The 15,281-nt window shown below is 47.2% G+C and overlaps 1 protein-coding gene across 3 annotated transcripts in view; it reads right to left on the bottom strand.

The window, feature by feature from the left end:
* Positions 1-3,882: 3,882 nt before the first annotated feature.
* Positions 3,883-15,281, bottom strand: part of RILPL2 (Rab interacting lysosomal protein like 2) — a 36,792-nt gene continuing 25,393 nt past the window's right edge. For all 3 annotated transcript variants that reach the window (XM_043557401.1, XM_043557402.1, XM_043557403.1), the window contains 3 exons: positions 12,660-12,811; positions 7,358-7,471; positions 3,883-4,438 (listed from right to left, as the gene is read on the bottom strand). In XM_043557401.1, coding sequence (XP_043413336.1) covers positions 4,414-4,438; positions 7,358-7,471; positions 12,660-12,811 — 291 coding nt within the window. In that variant the 3' untranslated portion in view covers positions 3,883-4,413. The remainder of the gene's footprint in view (positions 4,439-7,357; positions 7,472-12,659; positions 12,812-15,281) is intronic.

Raw genomic sequence — 15,281 nt, 5'->3', positions numbered from 1 at the left:
GGCCACCTGTGTGTCTTTCTGTTTGGGTTTTTGTTTGTTTGTTTTTTACAAAGCGGAGACAGGAAAATGGTTACACAGCAGGGGCGCCTGGCCAGCTCTCGTCGGTAAAGCACACAACTCTCGATCTCAGGGTTGTGGGTTCAAGCCCCATGTTGGGTGCAGAGGTTACTGGAAAATATTCTCTTAAAAGAGGTTAGACAGCAGTATGTGTGCGTTTTGGTGAATGTCCTAGGGGATAGTTTATTTGTATAATGGGGGTCACAGGTGCTAGATAAGATTAAAAGCTAATGCATGTCGAGTCCTCCCTTAGGGACGGCACCTGGCACTTAGTAAGCATAGGTCTTTAGCTGCTTGTCATTATTACTGTTTCTAATGTAGGAGATTCAGTTCTCAGGAGGAGTCTGTCATCAACTGTGCCCGTCTTGTGCTGGAAGTTGCTCCCACCAGATCTCTGTCCCCACCACGCACTCCACCAGCTGCCCTTTGTCAGCTGTTGGTTCCCTTCCTCTCCGGGCACTAGGGGCGGATGGGGACAGTGGATAGAGTCCTTGGGTTGTTTTTTTTGTTTTTGTTTTTTTAATTTGTATTCATTTATTTTTTAAATATTTTTTATTTGTATTCGCTTATTTTAAAAATATCTATCTTGTTTTTTCTTTGTATTTATTTTTAAAATATTTATTTTTTATTTGTATTCATTTATTTTTTTAAATATTTATTAATTTTTAATTAATTTTTGTTTAGAGTCTTTGGTTTACGAGCCAGAGGTTTGGTGCCAGCACCAGCTTTAAGTGTTTGTCAGCCTGTCCCCCTGCGCAAATCCCTTTCCTTCTCTGAAGCTTGCCCGTCATGTGAGAACAGCCTCTGCCCCCCTGACACGCAGGGGGGTCCTGAGGATTCAGCCGCCGTGGATTATTATGTCTTCACCTCAGAGGGGACAGAATGGTCTGGTGGCCGAGTGCACTCAGCCCTGGAACGGAACCTCTGTTTCCAACCACTTCGCAGCTGTGTGTCCTCGGGCAGGTGACAGCTTTGCGCGCCCACTTTCGTCCTCAGCGGCACAGGGCGGTGCTGGTGTGTGTGTGTGTGATTGAGAGGGTTGAGTTCGTGCAGGAAACGCTGTGGAGCACCGCCTGTCATTGATGTTTGCTGTTCGGATTAAAACTAGGCGTTGTTTCTACCATTTGCTGTTCACGAGCTCCCAGAACTGATGGTGAAGAGCCTCCACTCTCTGATAGTTGCTGTATTGATTTGTTTTTTAAAAAGATTTTTTAAGTTTATTGAGAGAGCACAGGCGGAGGGGGGGGAGCAGAGAGAGAGAATCCTAAACAGGCTCCACGCTGTCAGCACAGAACCCGATGCAGGGCTCAAATTCACACATTGAGATCATGACCTGAGCCGAAATCGAGAGTCAGATGCTCAACCGACTGAGCCACCCAGTGCCCCTCTGGTCATATTTCTTTTTTAAAGATGACTGCTACAGCGACCGCTTCTTGTGCCTTGTGAAACCCCAACCTTTCAGCCTGTTCCTCCCTGTGCTGGGTTTGATGAAGAAAGCCCGCAGTGTGGGAGCAACTGTAGCTGTTTCCTGTGGTCGCACCAGGCCCCAGCTCCAAGAGAAATGCTCCCAGGACTTACCTTCTGGAACTCCCACACCCCAGTGTCTGATTTCACCAAGAGCTGGTAATATCTGAGCACTCTTTTAACTGTCACCTTTTTTTTTTTTTTTAATGTTTATTTTTGAGAGAGCGCTCTAGCAGGGGATGAGAGGAGAGAGAGGGGAACAGAGGATCCGAAGCGGACTCTGCACTGACAGCACAGAGCCCATTGTGGGGCTCGAACTCACAAACCACAAGATCATGTGAAGTCAGATGCTTAACTGACTGAGCCACCCAGGCTCCCCGAAGACTGTTTTAACTTGACATTTTTCTCTTTCTTTTTTTAAATGTTCATTTATTTGGGGGGGGAGGGGCAGAGAGAGAGGGAGACAGGATCCGAAGAGGGCTCTGCGCTGACAGCAGCGTGTCCAACCCAGGGCTTGAACTCACAAACCATGAGATTGTGACCTGAGCCGGAGTTGGATGCTTAACTGAGCCACTCAGGCTCTCCGACATTTCTTTCTGAGTGGGTTTTCTTGCCTCATCTATCCCCGAGAGGGAGAAAGGGGCAGCTAAGCATTGATACAGGGGGACCCCCAAGTCTGAAAATGCAGGTGATCCGTTTAAGTAGGCTTACTGACAGCAGCACACAGTGATCTGCCTGCTTCTAGACTTTATGGTCATCCTGCAGCCGGGAGATCGGGAAACCAAGGCAGGAATGAGTCAGGTGTAGGGGACTTGGCTGCCATTGCTGGGACTCAGGATGTAAGGCTGGTGCCTCGGAGGATGGACTTTAAATGTCATTCCCAGGAGCGGAGCCTGCTCCACAGTCCTGCAAAAGACACAGCACTGCCCTGCCCCCGCCACACACACACACACACACACACACACACACACTGCTTTGTGACCTCACCGCCCCTGGGTGTGGTCTCCGCACAGCCTCTGCCTGGGGTTTCAGATGGACGGCAGGATGCATATTTGTTTCCCCAGCTGGTTCTCCCCTCCAAGGTGCAGAAACCTTTCCCCTCCCTCCCTCCATTAAGACAACAGCACCCAGTGAGAACTGCAGCAAATGTGGGGGTAGCAATCAGGAGCCCCTGATGGGAGGAAGGCTCTGCGGAGACAGCATTCTGGACGGGACTCAGCGTGGCCAGCGTTTCTCAGGAGGCAGAGTGGGCAGAGTCTGGGTTGTGGAGTTTGTATCTGGGTTCAGGTCCAACTTCCACCACTTGTGAGCTGGGGCCCCGGACGAGTCCCTCAGCCCCAGGGTGCTGTAACCTTGGGTGTCCCACGGGAATGACAATACCCATCCCACAGGGGTGCGGGGAGGCAGTACCCATAAGGTCCTCAAAACGGTGCAGGCGAGATGCGCATTCATCATTCGCATTAGTGCTGCTTGGAGAGGCAGGGTATGTTTCACTTTGCAGATAGGAACCTAGGCCTTAGAATCAGGCCTTCACCTGCATTTGGGGCAGCCACCACCTAGCGACGTGGCCCCGCAGAAGGTACTCTCACCTTTTGGAGTTTCACTTTCCACACCTGTAAACCGGGGGGGTTAGTGCCGGTCCCCACCTCCCCGGGTCGTTACAGGAGTAAACGAGGTAATCCATTCAGCAGGCAAAACATTCAGCAAGGGAGGGTTCCTTACCAGGACGCCAGGCTCACAGGGGACGTCCAGCAGGCTCATTAGCTTCCCTGTTCTCTGGACTGTATTTCACCGAATCCTACGTGCATTTTCCCCTCACGTTTTAACATCTTTGAAATCAGGATGAGCCTTGAAATCAATAGCATCTTAATGTTACGATTTGTTCAGTTTTCCCAGCAGCATTTGTTGAAGAGACTGTCTTTTCCCACTGTATATTCTTGCCTCCTTTGTCACAGATCAGTTGATCAGAGATCAATGTAAGTGTGGGCTTATTTCTGGGCTATTCCATTCTATTGATCTGTGCGTCTGTTTTTTTGTGCCGGCACCATACTGTTTTGACTACTGCAGCTTGGTGGCATATCTTGAAGTCTGGGACGGTGATGCCTCCAGCTTTGTTCTTCTTTCTCGAGATGCTTTGGTTGTCTTGGGAACTTTTGTCAAAAAATAATAATTTGCTGCATTCTTTTTCTCTCATAGCGACACACAAAATGCTGGTGTGTCAGAGTCACTGCAATATATCTGCACCGTATATATACCACCACCTGCAATATGCATACGTACATACATACAATTTACAGATTTGGCGTGCAAGGGTCTGAACGGTGAAAGCCCCTTACATAAGACCACTCTAAAACACTCCAAGAAAGTATAAAAGTCATTTTACTTTGATACAAAATCATGTAAAATCATGTAAAGTCACATGAAGCAAAATCGAATATTCACTACATATCCATGAAATCACTGGAATGTCATTACCATTTTTTCCTGTGTTCTCTCCTCCCCTCTCCCTGTGGGCTCATGCATTTTTACTGCTACCACACGGTAGAGACGAGGGTCACCTGCGGGACCAGACAAGTGGAAGGCGCATGCGCACGCTGGAGGCCCCCCCCCCCCCCCCCCCCAGCGAGGCTGAATGGAGCAGGAATTGGGTCTTGTTTTGCTTTCCTTCTCCTGTCTTGCCCAGGCCAAGCGCCCAGGGGTGTCCAGTTCTGCAGCCTGGCAGACAGTGATCATGAGAGTGCCTCCCCTCCTTCCTCCTTGGTGGCTTTCAGGGGAAACAAATGAGCGAGGACGGTGCATATACGTGGCACCGAGAGATGTGTCTGGGAGTCTTGGCGCGTTGCCTTGTTGAGTCCGAGACCCTCTGCCTTAGTCGTGGCCTTAGAGCTGTGTCTACTTCCCTGATCGGAAAAAGAACCTGTGTGAAGAGAGGGAGGGGTCAAGGGCACACAGAGAATGAGAGGAGGGGTGCAGAACCCCGAAGGATCTGTAAGAGGCTCTTGCGGGCCACGGACTCACTAGGGGCAGACACTGTCTAGGGCTTTCCTTCCGTCAGCTCACTTCACACTCAAAACAGCTTGATGAGCTACGTACCATCAATGTCCCCATTTTATAGATTAGCACACCGAGGCCCTGCAAGGTTCAGCAACAGGCCCAAGGTCACACGGTAAGTTGTGGAACCAGGAGTTGGAGGACCCAGAGCCCACTCGACCCCTGTGCTATGCCGAAAGATGGTGTCCGACACCTTTTTCAATTTCAGGAGGTTTATCGTGGAGGAAGCATGCACGCGACCTCCGATTATAAGACGGATCTTTGCGATGAGTAAAGATCGGCATGTAAATTCTCAGATGAAACACAGAGATACCCCCGAGACATGAATACCAAGCGTTCAGTGTCTCCCCCCTCATATGCAAAGCTTTGAAAAGGAAGCCTACTGTCTGGGGGTTGAGTGCAACGCTGTCTCAGCGCTTGCTAGGCTCAGCTATGAGAGAGACCCAGAGCTGGCTGGTGGGTTGGAAAGGCAGTGACAGGAATGCCGCCTCGTGCTTCTTGTCAAAGATAAACCCCTTGAGGACCGTGAGCCGCTCTGCGAGCGATGGCTGGGGCAGGCCCCGGACGCGTGTTCGGATACAGGCGTTAGGGCTCAGCCACTCTCCCCTGAACCTGGACGCACTGCCCACCCCCACCGGTACCCAGTCTCGGGAAGTGACACCATCCCCCGCCTCGTCATTCACGCCCGGGAACCTGGGAGTTGTTCTCAGCTCCTCCCCCCCATCTGCTACATGTTAGTCACCATGCCCCAAATACGTTCCTAATCCCAACACTTCTCATCTCCTCCACTGCCACCCCCCAGTCCAACAGCCTTCCCGCCACCCCCCAGAACACACTCACGCGGCAGCCAGAGTGACCGTGTCACTATACGGAGCTAAGTCATTCTGCAGCTGAAACCTTTCCATGGCTCCCCATTGTTCTCAGGATAAAGACAAACATCCTTCTTAGCACGACCTACTTCCTCAGAAAGTCATTCATTCGTTCGTTCGTTCGTTCAATGAGCTGGTCTGACCACGAAATTGTGGCCTCGTGCTCATTAGACATATGACCTCAGGCTGGTTTTTTTGGTTTTTTGTTTTTCCATATCAGGCTCAAACTCTCTAAGGGGCCCAAAGAACTCTCCTAGAAGAGGCACAAAGAAACCAGCAGTTTATGTCTCCTGGAAGCCTTATCTACATGGGCTGTCCAGACAATAAAAGTGCTAAAAGAACACCTTCAGAAATGACACCTAGTGTGGAATGGAGGTGCTCTTTCATTTTATTACTTTGCCTCAGGAGAGGCTCCCTTGGGAAAGAAACACGCCCCTAGGCCCTGCTTTGACTCTGCCCCCACACCTCCTCCATAAGGCAGCCCGATGAGCTTTTCCAGGTAAATGTGGTCCCGTCGTCCCCCTGCTTAAAACCCTCCACGTCTTAGCGAAGTTGTCAGAGTGAAATTCAAACTGCTTAGTGGGACCCTCGCCATCCCCCCACCCCCACCCCCGCCACTACCACCACTAATCTCCAGTCTCCCCTCCATTCACCTCCTGCCTCGCCTTTAGGCATGCTGTTCCCTCTGCCAAGAATGCTTTTCTCTCAGTCTTCATGGTCTTTCAGGGCCCAGTTTGAATGTCACCTCCTCACGAAAGCCTTCCAGGACTCCCCAAAGTGTAACCCCGCTCATGTCTGTAAGATGTCCCTTCTTTAAATCTTTTCAGTCACCCCTTTAACGTGTGCGATTTGTTTCTTGCCAGGACTCTGGCAAATGTCCCCCCCCCCCCCCCATCACTCATCAACATTAAGTGCCTGGCCCCCATAGGCATTTGAGTTTGAGATCCCTGACTGAGGCTGTTTCTCAGTTTCTGTCCAAGAGATCGGGGGCAGGTAACTGTCTCCAGGCCAGACATTCCCAGGACAGCCAAGGCAAACGGGCTGTTTGCTTCATGGAGGGGTGGGAGAAAGCCGTGCCTCGCTGTACCAGCACCTGGTGACCGAGAAGGCACCTCTCGAGGTGTGGCCCAAGGGTTCTCCACATCAGAGCTGCCTAGGGGATTTATTAGAAATCCAGACTTCTGGGCTTCATCCTAGACTTGACTTCTGAGAATCTGAATGTTAAACAAGTACCACACACACTATGGTTTGAGGCTTAGCACCCGGAGAAATGACGGATTAACAAGGGAGCATAAACATGAGGGGAGTATCCAAAGGAAACTACATTATGTGGCCCAATGCTGGGAGACACAGGGTCCTCCAAAGTTGGAAGTAAGAAAAGTAATGAATCAGGCCACCCTCCTTTTTTTAAGTAAACTCTGCACTCAACGTGGGGCTCGAACTCACATCCCCAAGATCAAGAGTTGCATGCTCTATCAACTAAGCCATCCAGGCACCCCGTGAGTCCCCCTTACACCCTAATAAGTATTATTTGTCGTATTATTATACCATAGGGAGGCAGCAGTGTAGAATCTGAACTTCCTTGGGTTCAAATCCTGACTTCGCTGTTTACTATCTGTGTGACTTCAGGCAAATTACCTTATCTCTCTGTATCTATTTTACCACGTGCAGAATGGGGATAATGACAGTTCCTACCTCCTAAGGTCACTGTGAAAAGTCAATGAATTAATGTATGTTAAGTGCTTAGACTGCTGTCTAACAGATATTGTAATACTTCTCTGAATTTTCCTATCGGCTGCAGTACCACCAACAGGACAGCAGGACCTCTCCACCCTGGGTAGCTGGCCAGCCTCCTCGGGCCCCCACTCCTTCCTTTGGCAATTATTCGGTGGCAATGGGGCAGCAGGGTAACTTACAACTTCCTTATGATGGTCTTCTCCTCCTTGTTACTTCTGGCATTGCTGGGCCTGGTGACAAGGGCATCTTTTTCTCTTTGTCCTCCTGAGCCTTCTCTTGGTGGAATCAGACCACTGGGGAAAAGGGGCCAAATAAATGGGTTGTTTTATGGCAGACCTTCTGTCTGTGCAGCTCTGAAAGTGAAGGGTCTTAATAATAATTATTACATTAGTAATAACTGAAAGCTAGAGTCAGAGAGATTCTGTTTCCAATCATGAGACTCTTCCTGCCATGTTTCCAATGCCGATCCCTCTTCTTTCTTTCTCTTGTCCAACTGCATTGGCTAGTACTTCAACCTTCTCCAGTCTCTAGGAATATGACCACATATCAATTCTGTAACTGAAGCCTTGATTTTCTAATCAATAAAGTGAGACTAATAAGAGTAACTGCCATCTAGGATCGAGTGATTAAGTGAGATATTACACAGCACCTGACAGTCACTCAACAAATATTTATTAAGCCACATCCTGTGCCAAAGCACTGTAGCAGTGAACAAAACAGACAAAATTATCTCCTATCATGCAATTCATGTTTTTCCACTGGGGAAGGAAGGAGTCAATAAATAAATAAATAAATAAATAAAGTAAAAAATATATAGTGAGTCAAATGGTAACAAGAGCTAAATTGATATTGACTGATAAGATATTGAGGTCGGTTGACTCAAAGAGGACCAGAGTATTTCCCTGGACCTGATGTACAGAAGCTGGAAGAAAGCTCTTCTCTCTCACTTGGTCAACTGGGGTCGCCAGCAGCCATGTTTCCTAAGATTCCCAGCAAGTGTGTCTACAAGATAATGAGGCCAACAAACAAAGAGAAGCAAGGAGGAGAGAAAGAGGCACCAAGTCCCTGGCTCCAACCCTGAGGCCTTAACTGCAGTTTTTTCTTTATTTCTGAAGGCAATCCCAAGATCGTTTCCAACTCTGTGGGTCAGTAAATTCTCTTTTGTACTTAAGCTAATTTGAATTGGATTTCTGTCACTTGCAACAAAAAGAAACCTGACCACAATGCAATATTTCAAAAAATTTTTAGTTTTAATTTTTTTAAGTTTATTTGTTTATTTTGAGAGAGAGAAAGGAGGGAGGGGGGAAGAGAGAGAGGAGAGGGAGGGAGAGAGACAGAGAGAGACAGAGAGAGAGAGAGAGAGAGAGAGAGAGAATCCCAAGCAGGTTCCTCGCTGTCAGCACGGAGCCAGACACAGGGCTCAATCTCATGAACTGTGAGATTATGACTTGTGCCAAAGTCAAGAGTAAGAGGCTTAACTGACTGAGCCACCCAGACACCTCCCAAATTTTTAACTTTTTTTATGTTAGAGAGAGAGAGGGCATGTGTGTACATGCAAGCAGGGGAGGGGCAGAGGGAGGGAGACAGAATCTCAAGCAGACTCCAGCCAAATGCAGGGCTTGATCCCACAACCCTGGGATCATGACCTGAGTTAAAATCAAGAGACAGACACTCAACTGACTGAGCCACCCAGGCACCCCACAATGCAGTATTTCAATGGCATAGCTCGTTGTATCCACCTAGGTATTTTGCTGTGGCACCTGCTGGCAAATTTAAGCGCGTGGTGTTTCCTCCTCCCTACAGATTGAATTGTGTCCCCCAGAATTCATATGGAAGCCCTAAGCCCCAGTGTAATGGTATTTGGAGATGAGGCCTTTGGGAGACAACCAGGTTTAGATGAGGTCATGGAGGGGGGACATGGTTGGATCAGAGCCCTCGTAAGAGGAGACATCTGAGGGCTTGCTCTCTCTGCCATGTGCAAGAAGCCAGGAAGAGTCAGAACTGACCATATTGGCACCCTGATCTTGGACTTCTACCCACCAGAATTATGAGAAAAATATTCCTACTGTTTAAACCCGGTCTATGGTATTTTGTTATGGCGACCCAGCTGACTAAGACACCTCTTGAGGTATGAATGTCACAGAGCAGGATTCATCCTTCTCTGTCCTTTGCAAAGAGTGAGCTCTTATTACTTGACATTATTATTTATATATTTACTTTAGTATTAATATTAATACATTATTAATTTATTATTAATAAAACCCCCCCTTCCATCATCTCTTGTTGCATAACACCCTAAAACACAGTGATTGGAAACAAGGAAGATTTATGATTTCTTACGATGACTCCATTTTTATGGTTGGCTTGATGGGTCATCCAGACACAGCTGGGGCGCCTCACTTCTCCTTTGTGTGACCTCTCCGTGGGACTACCTTGAGCTTCCTCACAGAACTATGGTCTCAAGCATTCCACAAGGATAAAAACGGAAGCTGCGAGGTCTCCCGGCACCCTCACCGCAGAAGCCACACAGCATCACTTCCACTATATTCCATTGGTCAAGGCAAGTCACTGGGCTTCCCAGACTGAAGGAAAGGGGAAACAGACTCTACCTCTAGAGGCTGGAAAAGTCGCATTGCCAAAGGCATGCAGGATGGGAAAAATCGTGGCCATCTTTGGAAGCCTCCCACCACTGCCTCAATTCAAAACTATCATTAGGGGCGCCTGGCTGGCTCAGTGGGCCAAGCGCCCGACTCTCGACCTCAGCTCAGGTCTTGATCTCACGGTCATGAGTTCGAGCCCCGCGTTGGGCTCCGCATTGGGCGTGAAGCCTAGTTAAAAACAAAACGAAACAAACAAACAAAACCACTAGAGCCTGGACCTCCAAACTGATGCGGTTGCTAGGAGAACACCTCAGCTGGCATGCTAGTTTCTCCAGAATGTAGGACCCACGTGAGTAAGCAGAGTCCTGCTGTCTACTGGCCTATACCAGACGGGACGTGCACAGCTAGAGTTCTCTGGGAATTCGGAACTGGAAATAAGGTGTGTCTCTTTATTCGCTAACAAGCTGCTCCAGCACCAGCTGTTCAGCCATTCCCACATCTCACTACCTGTGTCTGAAGGACTTCTTAAATGAGATGAAGACAGGTCTTTCCATTAACACGGTTCCAACCTCAGCAGAAGGAAGAAAATTAAGTTCCTGTTGCCAGAACTCGGGCCTTCTGGATGTGGCTCACTACAACTTTTTTTTTTTTTTTTTACTGTACCGCTGACCTCTTAATGATTCTACCTTAAGCAAATTTAAACGTAATGTTATGGGGCGGGGGGTAAAGAAAAAGAGTGTTATCACTTGGACTTTGCTTTGTTTTGAATCAGCCTATGTTCTTACTTGCAAACGTGGCCAAGAATTGAAAGCACGGGCTCCGATAATCACACTGTCTGAGGTCATGTCTTACTGTAGCCACCACGAGCCGTGGGACTTCGGCAGGTATTGACCTCCCTGGACCTTAGAACACCTTGCGGGTAACATTACCGTAACTCACCTTGCTGTGAGCACTAATGGACCTGATGCTTCGAATATGCCTCGCACAGTCCTGGCACGTATAATATTTATACATTGATAAATATTAGCTGGTGCTGAGTTTTTCATTCTCTTTGTCTTTCCCTCTTCTGCCTTTAAGAGAACCTGCGTTGTTCAACTCAACGGTTTCTCAGAGTTATTCGACCACAGAGCCCCCTTTTCTAGAAGTGACAGCATGAAAGAAAATATTTTGGGAAACAGGATGCAGATGGATATAGCAAAGTCCAAACCCGGCATGTTAACAGCTTCTTCTTGCCTCTCTTGCTTGTCCTACAATCTTTTCCCTACACGTGTTATTGTGATCTTTTTTTTTTTTTTTTTTTTAGATTTTATTTTTAAGTAATCTCCATATCCAGCATGGGATCTGAACTCACAACCTGAGATCAAGAGTCACACGTTCTACCCACTGAGCCAGCCAGGTGCCCCTATTGTGATCTTTCATAACTTTTAATTTTTATATAATTTCAAACTTACAGAAAAATTGTAAAATTAGTATGAAGATTTCCTATATGCCCTTTATCCAAATCCCCCAATTGTTCATCTATGTCTCTATCTACCTACCTGCCTATCCATCCATCCATCCCCATCCACCCACCCATCTACCCATCCATCCACGTATCTGTCTTCTTTCTGAACCACTTGAGAGGAAGCTGGAGACACCTTACCCCCTTATTCCTAAATACTTCGGTGTGTATTTCTGAGGAACGAGGACATTTCTGACATAAACAAGTAGTTCAGCTATCAAGTTACCACATTGATATTTTATTCTACACTTTTTAAAAAATGTAAGCTCTATACGCAACGTGGGGTTTGAACTCATGACCTCGAGATCGAGACTTGCATGCTTTACCGACTGAGCCAGCCAGGTGCCCCTCGTGTTGATCTTTTAAAACGGTAAATTGGATCTTGTCATTTGCTTGATTAAAACTTTCCAATGACTTCTCGTTACACTTAACAATAAAATTAGAGCTCCTTCCTGTGGCCCACAGGTGTGGCACACCTCCACCTATGTTACAAGTTCCACCATGGTGGGTCTCTTATTGGTCAAGCTGGTTCCCACATCAGGGTCTTAGCACTTCTGCTCCACTTTTGCCCTACCAGTCCTTACATGGTTGGCTACTTCTTGTCATTGACCTCAGAGGGGTCTGAGCTGACCGCGCCATGTAAAACAGGATCCCTCCATTCCCTAGCACTTTGCTTTGCTGTCATATGTCACCTTGTTTGCTTGTTTTTTTTTTTTTTTTTCATGTTTACTCATTTTTGAGAGACAGAATCTGAGTCGGGGAGGGGTAGAGAGGGAGGGAGACACAGAATCTGAAGCAGGCTCCAGGCTCTGAGCTGTCAGCACAGAGCCCGACGCGGGGCTTGAACTCACAAACCGGAAGATCGTGACCTGAGCCGAAGTCGGATGCGTAACTTACTGAGCCACCCAGGCGCCCCTCACCTTGTTTTGAAAGATGTTTTGTTTTGTTTTGTTCATTTATTGATTTTGAGAGAGAGCAAGGAAGCAGGAGAGGGGCACAGAGAGAATCCTAAGCAGCCTCTGCGCTGTGAGCAGAGTGGGGCTCTAGCTCACTAACTGTGAGATCATGACCTGAGCCGAAATCAAGAGTCAGATGCTTAACCAACTGAGCCACCCAGGCGCCCATGTCACCTTGTTTTACATTTTTTAGACCACTTGTCGCCATTATCCTGCGTGTTCATTTCAGATTTCCTTGTTGATTGCTTGTCTTCCCCTAGACTAGCATGGACTTTCTCTGTTTTGTTCACTGCTATTCCCCAGGAATACTAGGTCTTTGAGAAACTGGCTGAGTGAACACAAGAACGAATACATAGCACATCACGGAATTCCAGACGGGGTCTGATCCCTCAGTGCAGGGGTCCCCACGGCATCAGAGCCCCACCTCTTATAGCACTGCAGCTCTTCCTGCACCAGCAGCAGCTGGGACTTGAGTTTGTTGCGCTCCTGGAGCACATCCCTTAGCTCCTGTAGAGTGAAGCGTGGCCGGTTGGGATCTGTCAGGTCCACCACCATTTTGTCTGGTCCCAGGTTTACCTGTAAGAAAAGATATCGGGTTGCTTATACAGTTTCCCTCATGCACTTGGACTGTTGGGGTCCCTGGGTGGCTCGGCTGGTTAAGCGTCCGACTTCAGCTCAGGTCATGATCTCGTGGTCCGTGGGTTCGAGCCCCACGTCGGGCTCTGTGCTGACAGGAGCCAGCTTCGGATTCTGTCTCCCTCTCTCTCTGCTCCTCCCCTGCTCGCACTCTCTCTCTCTCTCTCTCTCAAAAAAATAAACATTAAAAAAATTTTCTTAAAAAAAGTAAAAAGATGGACTGTCCACCCCAGAAAGGAAAATTCAGTTTTGTTACTCCCAGGTACCCTATCGGATGAGACGCTGCCTGTTGGAAGTGTTTGGTTGGTGGTAAAGAAGCAAAAGTTCTAAGTACCATTCTCCAAGTAAACAACCAAGGCTCCTTGGAGAATGGCTGATTTCAGGGTTGGAACAGGAAAACTATAAGATGAGCCTGGAACGTTTCCTTGTGGGAGGGAACAAAATGTCAAAATGACAGTTTGAAGGAGTTCCCCCTGGCCAGACTGAGAACAATTTGAGTATCAAAACGAGTAATAACAGGAATGGACAGTAACAGTTCACATAAAAAGAGAATTCAGGAGTTCATACTTAAAATTTAAATCAATTAACTAATTAATGGGGATGTGATGGCTAATTTTATGTGTCTAATTTTACTTGTCTGGGCTAAGGGATGCCCAGAAAGCTGGTTAAGCATTTCTGGGTGTGTCTGTGAAGGTGTTTCTGGAAGATATTAGCATTTGGTTTGATGAGCTGAGTAAAGCAGCTGGGGGGCGGGGCGGGCATCATCCAATCCACTGAGGGCCTGAGGGCCCACAAGGAAGGAAAGGGGGAAAGAGGGTGAATTTGAGCTCTGTCAGTTGATACAGGACATCCCTTCTTCTCTTGTCCTCAGACATTGACACTCTTGGTTCTTGGGGTTTGGGATCCAGACCAGGATTTCCACCATCAGCCCCCCACCCCCAGTTCACAGGACTCACTGGTTCTTCAGCTTGCAACTTGCAGATTTTAAGTAAGATTTCTCAGCCTCCATAACCGCATGAGCCAATTCCTCAAATAACTATCCTCTTTATATTGAGAGCTATTTCTCCTATTGGTTCTGTGTCTCTGGAGAGATCTGATGAGTACAGGAGAGGAGGAGGGGAATTTGTATCTTAGAGCAGAAGGCCAAGTAATAAGTGCAGAAGATGACAGAGTTAAAAAAAAAAAAATTATCCGTTTGCCACCAACTTAGTAATAATTGATTCAGGGAAGACTAAGGAATGGATCTAAAACTTTAGGGTGAAAATCTGTTGGGGAATAGAATATTTTGCACAGTTTCAAAGCATCTTCCTACACAACTTAAGAATTACAAAGGGGGGCGCCTGGGTGGCGCAGTCGGTTAAGCGTCCGACTTCAGCCAGGTCACGATCTCGCGGTCCGTGAGTTCGAGCCCCGCGTCAGGCTCTGGGCTGATGGCTCAGAGCCTGGAGCCTGTTTCCGATTCTGTGTCTCCCTCTCTCTGCCCCTCCCCCGTTCATGCTCTGTCTCTCTCTGTCCCAAAAATAAATAAACGTTGAAAAAAAAATTAAAAAAAAAAAAGAATTACAAAGGGAATAAAGGCACCTTTACAGTGCAGAAATCTCGCAGACACCACGTTAACCAAGTGATGCAAGTTAACATCACCAATAATCACAAACTGAAGCAGGTGCCTCCTGATACATCGCACTGAGAAGGACACAGCATCTCTTCAGTGGTATTCCTGCTAAACTGCGTATCTTGAATCTAACGATGACCATGGCACATCAAAACAAACCTAAATTGAAGGACGTTCTACAAACTGATATATAATCTTCAAAGATGTCTAGGTTGTAAAACACAAGGAAAAGCTGAGGAACTCTTCAAGATTAAAGAAATGTGTCAACTAAAGGTACTATGTAACCCTGGACTAGATTCTGCACCAGAAAGAAGATGCTGTAAAGGGCATTATCATGAATTTTGAATAGGGATAGTATATTAGATCTTAGTATTCTATGACCTTTTTCCCCTGAATTTAATCATTTACTGTCACGATGCAATAGTGTGTCTTGTGAGATTTTAGGGTAAAGGGTCCTAATCTTCTACTAATCCTGCAACTAACATAATGTCTGCTCAAATAGTTGAGAAAAACTGTGAGTGAATAAATAATATATATAAATATTACTTTTGTATATGCATATATACATATACGTATATGTGTTTTGTGTGTGTATATAAATACTTTGATGTATATTTTCTTCTTCTGTTGTTGTTGTTGTTGTTGTTTTTGAGAGAGTGTGAGCCAGGGAGAGGGGCAGAGCTGAAGAGAGAGAGAATCCTAAGTAGGCTCCACACTCAGCACAGAGCCTGAAGCGGGGCTCAATCCCACAACCCTGGGATCATGCCCTGAGCTGAAATCAAGACCTGGACACTCAAC

This window comes from Prionailurus bengalensis, chromosome D3, assembly GCF_016509475.1.
Source record: "Prionailurus bengalensis isolate Pbe53 chromosome D3, Fcat_Pben_1.1_paternal_pri, whole genome shotgun sequence".
NCBI classification, from domain to species: Eukaryota; Metazoa; Chordata; class Mammalia; order Carnivora; family Felidae; genus Prionailurus; species Prionailurus bengalensis.
The sequence above is the reverse complement of the archived record's forward strand: the minus strand, read 5'-3'. Positions and strand labels throughout refer to the sequence as shown.